At 39.4% G+C, this 14,195-nt stretch overlaps 1 protein-coding gene across 1 annotated transcript in view; it reads right to left on the minus strand.

The window, feature by feature from the left end:
• The window catches only part of TRMT2B (tRNA methyltransferase 2 homolog B), a 31,326-nt gene extending 17,336 nt beyond the window's left edge, over positions 1 to 13,990 (minus strand). The window contains 4 exon segments of the mRNA XM_063084223.1: positions 9,086 to 9,156; positions 10,476 to 10,575; positions 12,994 to 13,047; positions 13,751 to 13,990. Coding sequence (XP_062940293.1) covers positions 9,086 to 9,156; positions 10,476 to 10,575; positions 12,994 to 13,047; positions 13,751 to 13,969 — 444 coding nt within the window. The 5' untranslated portion in view covers positions 13,970 to 13,990.
• Positions 13,991 to 14,195: the final 205 nt, after the last annotated feature.

Here is a 14,195-nt window from a genome sequence, read left to right on the forward strand (position 1 = left end):
ATGGGAATGCCCAAGTATTAAAATTTGAAGGGGCCTTCTGGTTAAAGTAACAGAACATTCCTCCTAAAAATCTACTAAAATGAAATAAAGGAATAAAAAAGGCATAAGCTTATTTAAGAGCTCATTGTTCCAACAATTCTCCCTTTTCTCCTGCACCATCATTTTCCTCCCTCACTACTGGATGATTCCCATCAATAAACAAGCATGCTTTCACTCTCCCATTTTAAGGACAAAAAAAAAAAAAAGAACCTCTGAACTCCACATTCCCCACTAGCTACTGCTCCATTTCTCTGCTCCTCTTTGTAGCAAAACTCCTCACAAGAATTGTATATATTTACTGACTCCCATTCCTCTCCTTTTCACCCACTTGAATCAGGTTCCCACTACTCCACCAAGATGGCTCACATTAAGGTCACCAATGACCTCCTTGTTATGAACTCCAACAGTAAACTCTTAGTTCTCGTCTTACTTGACCTATCAGCAGCACTGGGCACAGCTGATGAGTCACAGGATACCATACTCTGTTTCCTCACTTAGTCTTATTGCTTACTCCTCTTCTCCCAGATCTCAAACTGGGAGTGCCCCAAGGATCAGTCCCTGTTCCTCTTCTTTTTAATCTACTCTCACTTTCTTGGTGATCCCGTCTTAGTCTCATGATTTTAAATAACATCTATATGATAACAACTCCTGAATTTCTCTTTTGAACCCCATACTAATATATCCAACTACCTACTTAACATAACCACTCAGATGTATAATAGGCATCTCAAATGTGACATGTCAAGTTGAACTACTAATCCCCACCAATCTGCTCTATCAATCTTTCCCAGCTCAGCTGATACTAACTCCATCTTTCCACTTGTTCTACCCAAACACCTGCAGCCATTTTTTTAAAAACTCCTTTCTCTTATACCTCCCATTCAATTCATAAGGAAATCCTGTTGTTCTATCGTCAAGATATATCCACCTCCACTGCTACCACTGGTCTATATCATCTCTCATCTGAATTACTGCAACAGCCTCATAACTGGTCTTCCTTCAACCCTTCCCCCTAATAATCCATTCTCAACACAACCAGAGTGATCTTACGAAAAATCTAAGTCATATCACGACATTCCCCACCCATCAAAACCTCTAATGGCTCATTTCATTTAGAATAAAAGCCAAAGTCCTTCTCCACTCCCACTGCTTCACTTGACTCTAAAAAAAAAGAGCCAAAGTCCGTACAATGAGCTCTGAGGCACTACATGATCTGGCCCCCATTAACTCTTACCTCATCTCCTACTATTCTTCCCCATTCATCTGGGCCTAGTTTTAATTCCTCCAAAAAGCCAGTCACACTCCCATCTTTGGGCTTTGCAATGACTGTCTTTTTGCCTAGAATGCTCTTCCCTCAGACCTCTGCATGGCTAACACCTTCACTTCTTTTAAGTCTGTTCCAGCGTTTCTCAACCTCAACATTACTGACATTTTGGGGCAGATGATTCTTTGTTGTAGGGGGCTGGCCCGTGCATTAAAGGATATTTAACAGCATTCCTGGTCTCTACCCACTAGACACCAATAGCACTACCCAACCACTCCCCAGTGGTGACAACCAAAAATGTCTCAGACATTGCCAAATGTCCCCTGCAGGCAAAACTGCCCTCAGTTGAGAACTGCTGCTCTATTCAAATACTACTCTTTCAATGAAGCTTACTTTGACCGTATTTAAAATTACAACCCACACTCCCCCAACCCCCAGAATTTCTTATCTTCTTTACTCTGCTATATTTTTCCCATGGTACTTGTCACCTTCTAATATGTCATATAATTTTTTAAAAACCTATCTCCCCCACTAAAATTTAAGTTCCACAAAGGAAGGGATATGCTCTCCATTACTGTATCCTAAGCATCTAGAATTGTGCCTAGCACTTTTAGGAGTGCAAAAATACCTATTAAATGAATAAATGAAGGGAAGAACAAAAATAATGGGCAAGAAAACAACAGAAGAGCAAACTCAGTAAAGTCTTAGAAGATGGAAGGCAAATTGGAGTGACAACTGACTTAGCAAGTCAAAGGAAGCTACATCCAAAGTGCCTATAGAGGGGAACCTGATGAGACTTAAGGCTTATCTGCCCCACACAATCCTTTAAAAGCTCACACTTGAAGGTGCAAGATACTGCAGGAGTCAGAGATAGAGTAAGGTCCATGGCTAAAACCAGGATTTGGTTAAAAGTCTAGATACAAAACTGGTAAACATCCTCATCTTACCATGAACTTCATCTTCCTCTACCAGGAGACTGAATATTTTTTCCTAAGAAAACCCACAAAAGCTCTGAACTTGGAGATACCAGGCACAGTGATGGCAATAGAGGGATGAAAGCAGGAATTTTAAAATGGCCCATCAGTTTAAGGCCTCACTCTTAAATATGAACAGCCAACCAGGTATCACCAGCTATTTGATTAAAGCCTCCATTATAAAAGACAATGCCCAAAATAAATTAAAAAATCCTGAAGGAAACAGATATTGCAAAGGACAGGAAAAAAGTAAATATTATGTTACATTACTAAAAAACAACAGGATCTTATACAAAAGGAAGAATCAGAACAAGAAAAAGCTTTTGAAAGTTAAAGACAGAATATTAGAAAAAAATTAATAAAGTTGTTGGCATTCAGGTCAAGAAAATTTCACAAAAAGGAGAACAAAAAGGCAGAGACGGAAAAGAGAGGAATGCATAGAAGATTATATATAGAAGCAGTCCATGAAGTCCAAGATCCAAATAATAGGAAGCATAGAGAGAACACAGAAAAATGACAGAGAAGAGGTAATCAAAGAAATACAGGAAAATTTCCCATATCAGAAAGTACTAGTTTCCAGATGGACAAAGCCTATGAAGTGCCCACCACAATGAATGAAAAAGAGACCCATACAGTCATGAAGTTTCAGGGATAAAGACAGGTTCCTTGAAAGCTTCTAGATAGAAAGTGGGGGCAGTATTTACAGAAGATCAGGACTTATGTAACACTGGCAACCAAATGACAATGAAACAGTGTCTTCAAATTTATAAAAGCAAAGGATTTCAAACTCAGAATTTTAAATCTAGAAAAACTCAGTCATATGTCAAAGTAGAAAAAAGACATTTATAGACATGCAAAGACTTTAAAAATCTGCCACCTAGGCACCTTTACCCAAGAAGCTAATGGAGGTTATACTCTAGCCAAATGAGAGTATAAACCAAGAAAAAAGACAGGGGATCTATGAAACAGGGGATACAAGACTGGGGAGCAGAAGGCCTAGTGGGCCTAGGATGGCGGACTCCAAGAATAACGTCTTCATGGAAAAACTTGAACTGAAACTTTTGAACATATGGAGAATATTGATAAATGTCTAACAGAGCTTTTCAGACATTTGGAAAAAATTGGCAATATGTTCATAGAAAACTATGCAAATGGAAAAGTGAGGTAATTATTCATGCTGATAAAAACAAAGAGTTGTAAAATACATCACACCATAGTGTAGGTGTGATGCACCTACATACATACAGAGCTATGCAGCTATAAAATAATGAAGTATATTATTATGTGGGAAAAAAAAGTCAAGGTACAGAAGTGTATGTAGTAAGCCACCCTTTAGCTAAGAAAAGAGAGGATTTAAATATCTCTACCTGTTTAAAAATAAGCAAAAATGAATAAAAATTGTTATCCATAGAAGGAAGGAGAGAAGTTGGTAGAGGAGACAGATGTGAAAGCTAGACTTCTCTCAATGTACCTTTATTTTGTAGATTTGACTTTGAAACCATGTAAATGTTTTACAAAATTATAGAACAAAATTAAATCAAGATAAAAAAATCAAAATTAAAAAAAAAAAAAAGAACCCGTGTATCAAATTGTTGGCTTAACTACAGAGAGGAATTATTTCAAGGGGCACAATAATTTGATAAAAAAGAACTGGAAAGAAATCTTGAGCTCCTTTCAATAATCACGTTAGTTATTGTTAATATTGTCACTGTTGTTTTGAAATTATTATATACATAGTAGAACAAATATGTTAAAGTTGTCAGGAGCTCACATTCACTGTAAGAGACAAGAAATAAAAATATAAAAATCAAAGGATTTAAGTAAAAACTCTAATTCTAAATTTGATCTAGATATATCAGTATGTATATTTTCTCTTTAAGAAAATTTCCTAGCTCAGGGGCCGGCCCGTGGCTCACTTGGTAGAGTGCGGTGCTGATAACACCAAGGCCAAGGGTTCGGATCCCTATATAGGGATGGCCGGTTAGCTCACTTGAGAGAGCGTGGTGCTGACAACACCACATCAAGGGTTAAGATCCCCTTACCAGCCATCTTTAAAAAAAAAGAAAATTTCCTAGCTATGTCCACAAAAAGGCCTTGAAATACGAACAACCCAGTATAAATAAGCACCCCTAACACCCATACTGTGGCTTCCACATACCATTTCCCATTAAAAGAAACAAGGATTCCTTGAAGAAATGGCTAATTCCAAGTCTTTGGCAGGGGGCCGGCCCGTGGCTCACTCGGGAGAGTGTGGTGCTGATAACACCAAGGCTCCGGGTTCGGATCCCATATATGGATGGCCGGTTCGCTCACTGGCTGAGTGTGGTGCTGACAAGTCTTTGGCAGAAAACAGACTAAGTGTGCTAGGAATATTTTACTCTAGAACTGGACCGCCTAGGGCTCTGAGGCAACTGGCCCAAAATGGAACAATTGGAATGTCAAAAAAGTAGTATGTGCAACGGACTGAAGCATACAAGGATACTACAAAAAGTTCATAGGAAAATGGAATTAAGATGAGTCCATAAACTTTTTGAAAACCCCTCATATCAACTACGTCAATAATCCATGCGTTCATAATGATACCAAAATAAACAAATTTAAACTGATCACCTTTTGAGGAGGTGAAAGAACCAAGCCTTCACCTTGCCTTTATTGTATGAATACCTCAGGATAACCAAATAGTTGATAAGGAAAAGTTATTTTTAGAATTCCAGCTATTAAGTGAAGAGGGCATGACAGACTTAAAATTATCCCCACATTGCAGCCCCTCATGAAACAATGAATCTCTAGGCAATGATCACCAATGACCATTAGGTGAAAAGCTGACAAGGAGCTTTTTAATAAGCAAATCAAGCTGATGGCACCTGAATCTTATCGATCTTATCACTGAACGACAGCCATCAGACATATATGTATGAAAATATTCTTGCCAAAAATCAGCCCTGAATCTGGTGAACACTCTAGATCTACCAGTTAATAGGAAATACAAGAAACAGGAATAACATTAAATGACATCATGAGGATTCAATCAACAAAATCCAGAATGTAAGAATCTCCATAGGAAAACAAACCAGTTTCTTCAAAACATAAACTGCAGGGCTGAGCCCGTGGCGCACTCGGGAGAGTGCAGCGCTGGGAGCGCGGCGACGCTCCCACCGCGGGTTCAGATCCTAAATGGGAATGGCTGGTGCACTCACTGGCTGAGTACCGGTCACAAAAAAGACAAAAACATAAATTGCAAAGACAAAAAATTAAGAGAGCGGGGTACTCAAAAAAGACTAGACATGTTCATCAAAGGCAACATGTATACTTTGTTTGAATACTGATTTGAACTATTTAAAAAAAAAAATGCATCGGATAAGTCAGTGTCAAATCTGAACACTTAGCAGATATTTGATATTACTGAATGTTTATTTTTAGGTGTGATGATGGCATAAGACTATGTTTAAAAAAAAATAAGTCCTTTTAGAACTTACACTATTTATATTTTATATGATATCATGGCTGGAATTAGCCTCAAACTAATCCAAAGGAAATGGGTGGAAAGTGGGTGAGATATAGATAAAACAAGATTGGCCATATGTTGATAGTTACTGAAGCTGGGTAATGGGTACATGAGGTTTGTTATACCATTCTCTACTTTTATATAATTGTGATTTTCCATGATACAAAATGAAAGAAAATTTAAAAAGTACATTTACTTAGCTAAACATTGAATATCTACATGGTCATAACAATATAAACACTAAATATTAATTTAACCAAAAACTGTGCTATAAAGATTGAGAGGAAGTATAATTTGGGAGGGGAGACAAAAGAGATAAATTCTTCTATGCCATAACTGGAAGTCAACATATGATATGGAAATGATAGGTCAGAATAATATATATATATATATCAGAATAATGTACTATTTAGAATATGGAAAACCAGACAAAATAGCTAAAAAATTGCTGCTGCTTCTGGGGAGCAATACTCAAGAATAAGGAGAGGTGAGAAAGAGGACCACCATTTCCTTCCTAACCCTTCAGTACTATTTGACTTTTAAAACTATGCACTTGTATTTCTTTGGTAGAAAATAAATAGTAATTCATTTAAAGACTGCTTCTTAGGTCTTGGTGCTCTGGCTGCCAGCTCCAATAAAATGCACATTTTTGCCTCAAGCCTCTAAAGTAGGTATTTAAACCTCAAACAGCAAGCAGACTAAGGTTATCCTATCATCTTAATGGAATGGAATGTCAGTACCAGTAACGGAAAGAGACATGAAGGTATAAAAAGACTGAGAACATCCCAGTACTATATAGATGTAAGATACTATTATTACAGTGGGCATCTGGCCTGTATTTGAGTACCTACTGGGTTGAATTTCAGGTCCAGAACAAATTTTGCAGGAAGGAGGAACTCGTTCAGATAGATATGGAAGGTGGAAATTTGCCCAACAGAAGCTGGAAGGGCTAGAAACTTGGGTAACATACTGCAAAGAGGTAGTCATTCACCAAATGTTTGGTGAGCACCCACTGTCTGTATGAATCTGTGCTAAGTGCTGGAGTACAAAGTTAAATAATACACTTCTACTACCTCTATGGTCTAATGTGGAAAGCACAAACAAGTAATGCAATATGGCGTACCAAGCACTACAACAGGAGATATGCAATGGAGACACAGGAGTACAGAGGGGAAACCTTAGCCAGACTGAGGAGCTGGATACGGTTTTCTACAGGATCTGATGCCTGCAGTAAATCTTAGTCAGGCAAAGATGACTGAAGGCATTCTAGACAGAGCATGGCAGGGTAGCACTGGTTCAATACAAATTGAAAGAGGAAAGCAGGGAGGATGTGGCAGAAGATTAGGCCAGGGACCTCATGAAGACTCTTAAGTGCAAAGGTAAGAAACACGTATGGGCAACTACTGCAGAAGTTTAAGAGAGGCATGATCTTATTTGTATTTTAAGGATGGCTCTGACTGCTGGTGGAGAATACACAGAGAGGGAGCTGGAATCAATGAGACCCACTTGGAGGGTACTTCAGTAATCTAGGTGAGAGAAGAGGGGAGCTTGGATTAGAGTGCTGGTAGTGGAGGAAATTGAGAGAAATGGGTGGATTCAAGAGATTTCTAAAAAGTAAAACTGACAAGACTTGGAGATTGATTAGATGTGGCTAAGGAGGAAGGGGGAATTAAGATGGATGTGTCTAGGATGACATGTTTCTAGTACATGGTGGGACAATTGACTAAGGTGAGGAAAAAAAACACTTGGGAAGGGAAGAGGGTAAGTTTAGCTTAGGGCAGTGGTTCTCAACCGCAGGTGATTGTGTTCCCCAGGAAACATTTTTTGGTTGTCACAACTACTGGCATCTAGTGGGTAGAGGCCAGGGACAACATCTTACGATGCACCTAACAGCCCTCCGCCAACAAAATGTTATCCAACCCAAAGTGTCAATAGTGCAAAGATTGAGAAACCCTGACCGAGGGCAATGTTGATTTCAAGACCTCTGCATGATAGCTAAATGTGGATGTTCAGCAGCCTATTGGAAACACCTCCCAAAGCTCAAGAGGGCACCAGAATGCAAATATAAATGCAGTTGCCATCAATTTATAAGTGGTCATTAAAGTCATCAGCTATGGTTGGGTGCAGTCTCCCATGAATATACTCAAAAAGAAGGCCAAGGACAGAGTCCTGGGGGATACCAACATTTACAGCAGGAAAGGGGAGGAGAGAAAGACCTCATGAGAAAGACTAAGAAGTGACCAGTGAGATAGGAAGAAAACCATCAGAGAATGGTATCACAGGAAACTAAACAAAGGCAGTGTTTCAAAAGGCAAGTAATAAGCAGTGCCAAAGGCAGAGAATATTTTATTAAGTGAGGAATAGAAAGTTTCCACTGAATTTGTCAAAATGGAAGTCAATTTCCATGAAGTGTTGGGGGCAGAAACAAGAACGATTAGATTTTCTTAAAGATAGGAGATATTTAACATGCTCATAAGTTGAAAGGAAAGAGCTGATGGAGGGGAGAGATGATGAAACAGGAGAAAGAGGGTACAGAATGAAGGAGCAAGGATCCTAGGAGGATAGGGTTCAGATCCCCCTACCAGCCAGCCATGAAAAATAAAAAAGGAGCCTGGGGGGGAAATTCTGGAGATTGAGATGTGTCCTTATCAGAAGGCAGCATCCAAGTGTCAGAAACCTGAGTCATTAGGAGGGTGAGTGCTGGTAAGAATTAACATGGGAAGAGTCAGATGGGAGTCCTGTTCAGTCCTCACTAGTAAGTCTTTGGCTTTTTTTTTTTTTTTTAAAGTTCCATGAGGACTTACACCATGTCTGCTGACATGTTGAGTCACCATTGTAGCCCCAGCACCTAGCACAGTGCCTGACACTCAATCAGTAGTAGGTACATGAAATAGGATATAAAAATGTCTCAGAAGCCAACCTCATGATTCAGATGCCTTACCATCGCTCCCACATCTCTCATGATATTTCTCAATTCTGTTCTGAAGACACTAGCCTTCCAAGTATTTCAGACACCAGAAACTTGTTGTAGTGTCCTCATCAGGACCTCCATTTACTAATACTTCCCTACTATTAAAGGTCGTGATGTCTGACATTTACAATAATGGACATTCTCTTTCCTCTCCACCCTCCCTAGAGTGAAATACTATCAGTGTTCTCTCCAAGTTAAGAGGTATGCTTTCAGTACAGAGCCCCTCCTCCCCTCTAGCACTAGAAGCTGCTCTATTATTAAAATGTCAGGGATGCTGCTGTTATAAACCACAGTGCCCTGGGTCATCTTCCACAGTCCTTGTTCCTTTTCACCTGTGCTACTTGTTTGTGCTTTTGGGGGATGTTTTTCAGATGATTAGACTGTACACAGACAATGTTCCTATCTATGGAAAGGAAAAAATAAATTTATAGTTTTCTTAAATTATTTTTTCAAATTTTAATTGACACATTATAATTCATTAAAAGATTGTTTATTTTTTTTCTTAGTGTGTATCATGATTTTTATTGGCCATAATACAACACTGATATATTGATTTCCTTCATAGGGTTTTTGTTGTGTTTTTTTAAATTTTATTTTACTTCTCAATATACATTGTAGTTGATTTTCATGTCCCTTTACCCATTCTGCTCCACCCCCACTCCTCCCCCCGACATCATATCTGTTCACCTGACTTAAAAAGTTCAAGGAATTTTTGTGATTGTTGTGTCTTCTCCTCCCCCCTTATTTGTTTCTGTGTTTATTTATTTATTGTTTAAAAGAAAATGTCTGGCAACTCAAATTCCCTTCTTCAAAGAAGTATATGTAGACATGAAGAAGCAAAGTGCCTAATTCAAGTTCATGGCCATTTTTCAGAAAAACCTAATTGTTTTCCGGTCTGCCCATTAAGCAGCTAATTCTTAATGGAGTTAGTCCTCAATATTCTCTCATGCCACAAATGCGCAATATGACAAAAGTTTGCTTTCTGTTCAGATTTTAAGAGGAAATAAAATGTAATGGGTTTTGTTTTTCTATTACTGTATATAGAACGCTGACATCATATACTCACTTAATTCAGCACACGGGGGGAAAAAGCCAAGTGCCTGTCCTAATGAACTGCAGTTTAAGGCATATGGATATGAAGCAGTATGACTAATATAAACTGATGGTGTTTCAAGTTTATTTATTGAAAATGGGCAAATGGAAAGCTCAGGAATGGAATCTGGGAATGGATACTGGAATTATGCCACTGATTTCCCTCACTAGTACTCACTTCTCCTACCAATTCTTTTAAGGCAGATTTACCACAGAAAGCTCTAATTTTCAGGGACATGGGATGTGAAATAGAAAAGGCAGCTCCCTAACAAGGAGACTGCTCCCAGTATAAAAAGTAGCATAAAACAATGATGATGAAGACTATGATGAGACAGCAGCAGCAGCAATGCTAGCACTTACTTACTAAGTGTTTACTAGGTACCAAGCATATGGTTCTTAGAGGAAGAAAGGGCCAGGGTTGTGATTTCTATCACTATGCTACAATGACTACCCATCAAAAGGTATCCACAATCAACCTTGTGATCACGCTCTGCATCAAAGACTTCCAATTCAACCTTCTTTACGGCCATCTATTTTCCATTCCTACTGACATTGTTCTCTGCATACATGTCTACACATGCCTCTCAGTCCTTGGTTAGTTATTTATGCTAGGCACAGCCTTCAACTGACCTCTCCAAGTTCCAAGGTAGTACGCCACAGTCTTTGGATTGCCATCTGGACCTTGGTTCGCAGAGAAGGTGGACTTATTTCGGTAGCCATTGATGACAGGCTGGAGAAGGCAGAACAACAGGAGGGGGACAAGAGGTCAAATGAAATCAAGGAGGACAACAGTAAAGCAAAAGCAAGAATGTTCTCTGGATGAGGACAAATGATGCTTGCTTGGAAGGTTTGGCATATGTGAAAATCTGGCTGAGAAGATCAAGACACTGCACAGTACAAAGGAGTTCCATTCTTCCCATAAAGCAGGAGTCAGCAAACTTGTTCTGTCAAGGGTCAGAGAATAAATATTTTTTAGGCTTTGTATGCCATATAGTCCCGGTCACAAGTACTCAACTCTGCCATTGTGGTGCAAAAGCAGCCACAGACAACACATGAACAAGTGAGCTTGGCTGTGTTCCAATTAACCTCTATTTACAAAAATAGATGGCAGGAACAGGTCCCTGCCATAAATTAAATTCTGCCTCTCTGAGACCTTGTTAGAAAAAGTCCAGACTCTAGGGCCAGCCCGTGGCTCACTTGGGAGAGTGCGGTGCTGATAACACCAAGGCCATGGGTTCGGATCCCGTATAGGGATGGCCAGTTCGCTCACTGGCTGAGCGTGGTGCTGACAACACCAAGCCAAGGGTTAAGATCCCCTTACCGGTCATCTTTTAAAAAAAAAAAAAAAGAAAAAGTCCAGACTTTGCAAACCTTCCTAAGGAGGTACTAGTGTAGTGGTTGATAAAGTGGCTCTATATCAGATAGATCCAAGTATGAATCTCATATCTGGCACTCTAGATGTGTATCCTGGGAAAATTACTTGATCTCTCTGAGCCTCAATGTCTTCATCTATAAAATGATAGTACCTACCCCTCAGGGTTATTGTAAACAGTAAAATGAGACAATGATGCATGATAATCACTTAACACAGGGCCTGGTCCCCAGCAAGTGCCCAGTAAATATTGGCTAATGTTATTAGTCACTAAGGGAACTCAGTAGATAAGAAATAGGGATGTAGGGGCATACAGAGGGTATAATAGGATGGAGAAGATAAAAGAACCCCTCAGAGTTGGGTGCAGCTGTTGTCACACTGACTCCGCTGAGCATTTATTTGGAGGTAAGACTCTAGTCTTTGTAAAACTTTCTTCTGAGCTTCAAATTTCATCTGCAAAAGAATATAAAACAATGAAACAGAAGACTTGTAGTTTCGCCTCAAAGAATGGAAAACAAACAGGACAAAATACTACAGATTTTTTGGTCATGGTCTCAGCAGATAAGACACCAGAATGATGTAACAGGAACAGACCGAATAAAGTATTGGGGAAAGGTCAAGAGTGAGCTCTTGTGTAAGATGATTTTATCCTTTATATCACCTTTCAGAACAAACACTCAAGGTATACATCAGTGCTATCCAGTAGAACTTTCTATAATGGAAACGTTCTATGTCTGTACTATGTGCGATGTACTTCATAGCCACTAGCACATGTGGCTAATGAGCACTTGGAATGCTGCTAGCTGGAATGAGGAACTAAATTTTTAATCTTATGTAATTTTAATTAATTTATAGAGTCAGCTCTGCTATGATGTGACATAAGTGCTCCTACACTACACTATGCAAAATCATACAAAAAAAAATCACAGGGCTCATGAGAAAAATGGGGTAAGACACGCAACATTCCAAAACTATCAATAACACCCACAGAAAAGATAGGAACCTAATAAAAACCAGTAGCACATTAAATGGTTAAGAAATATGACTATTACGACAAGGATAGCACTTACCCTGATAGAGACCTGAAGTTTGCTTGTGGAAGTGGGTGTCAGAAGGATTGCAGCATAGAGTTACTATGAAGTGGCAAAAGGAGGGTTATGTGTGTTGGACAGAAAGTTCTAACACCAGACTTGAATAGGTGTGGCTCATACACTCAGGGAACTGAGGGAGTGGTAGATGTTTGAGGTGTGTGCATGTGTTCATTTTACATATTCTTACGTAGCTTGTTTCAGCTGGTTATATTTCCTTCTTTCATCTAGCATTTCTTGCGGACAAAATCACTCCTAAGCAAACGTGAAATTTGCATTATGCTCAAATTGTTCCCTAATACATCAATCCGCTGGAACAAATTTTCATTTTCAGAACAAGCATTATAGCAGGATTGATTGCATTTAAATTAAAATAGCCACATGTGGCTAGTGGCTACTGCGTTGGAAAGTGCAGCCATATATGAAACAGCAAGAATGCTGCTACTTACATACACAGAGCTACAATAACAACAAAAAGAGCAAGGAAGAAAGGAAACAGGCATTTGGATCTGTGCGTCTAGAGTGTAAAAGATACAACAGGCCTAAAGTTCAAATTTTGGAGTGATTAGCATATTGAATTTAAGGAGCTGTTCAGGCATCTGGATAGAAGCTGTCTAGTTAAGCTTTCTATGAGTACAGCATCATTCCCCTGCTGGAGAGGAGGGGGAGATTTAAGCTGGGCACCTACCTTGAGCTGTTCTTCATAGCTCAGCCTCCAGAGTGGCGTCACAACACCAGCCAGACTTGAATAAAATAATTCAGGCACTTCATTAATTATATAAATATGTACTGAGCACCTACTATGCGTAAGTACTTCCTGTCACCATTTTCTCTGACATTTCACTTATCATTCAGAAGACCTAACTCTCATGCTTGTGGAGAGATGGAGTCTGGGAGAAGAGCCCATTTTGGTGCTGTCTACTTAAAGCAGAACAGATGGACAAACCTAATACAAGAAAAATCCAGATTTATCAGGTAGTAATTAATCATATTACAAATATGTTGGGTTCCTGTTGGGTTCCTTTAAATAGCTCACCTCCCTAATGCTTTTAAAATATAATTTGATTTAGAAAATACATTTGTTGCATAAAATGCGGTATATGTGTATTTGTATGGCTGCAATGGGACCATTCATTTCTAATCCATCAAATATTCCAGGTCCCTGGTTTTTAGCATATCTGCCCTGGACCTTTTTGGAGACAAGGTCCCAGTTTAATATCTCCTTTCTGACAAAAACACACTCAAAGGCAAGGAGAACATTTTCTGTGATCCCAAAGCGTTTCCACCAATATTCTTCAGATGTCCTCAAGTTTGCCCTTGGTATCCTACCTCAGATGTACCCTCAAATCCTTGCAATGCCACATTAGTTACATTAGGAATACAGAATCTCAGCAGACTCCCAGATTCAGACTTGCTAAGGAAAAAGGGCATCAGCCTGAGCCTTATCTTTCCTGCCAGGAATGATCTGGTGGTACAAGATGGCTTGGTTTCTTCTGACTTTGTCCTTTTTGACACTTCTTGGCTATCTCATGGGTGAAACTCACCTTACATGCTATGCCCGAAAAGAGCTCTGACCAACCTGGTGGTTTTCTGACACACCAGGGAAGCAGTCCTGGTTTAGAGGAGAGACCCACCCTGGAGAGGAAGCATCTCAGGCTGTGCATTGGGACTCTTCTCTTAATGCCTGCCACCCAAAGACACACAGTGAAATTCACCTGTGTGAAAGGTGGACATACAGAAGTTGCAAATGGAAACAACTCCTAAATCCCTCCATTCATTTACAAACCCATATGGAACCCCAGCACCTAGCACAGTGCAGACAAAGAGTAGACACTCAATAAAAGCAGGCCTGTTGAACAGAATGGAATTAGTGTGTGGACGGCACTGTCT

Source organism: Cynocephalus volans, chromosome X (genome assembly GCF_027409185.1).
Source record: "Cynocephalus volans isolate mCynVol1 chromosome X, mCynVol1.pri, whole genome shotgun sequence".
NCBI lineage: Eukaryota > Metazoa > Chordata > Mammalia > Dermoptera > Cynocephalidae > Cynocephalus > Cynocephalus volans.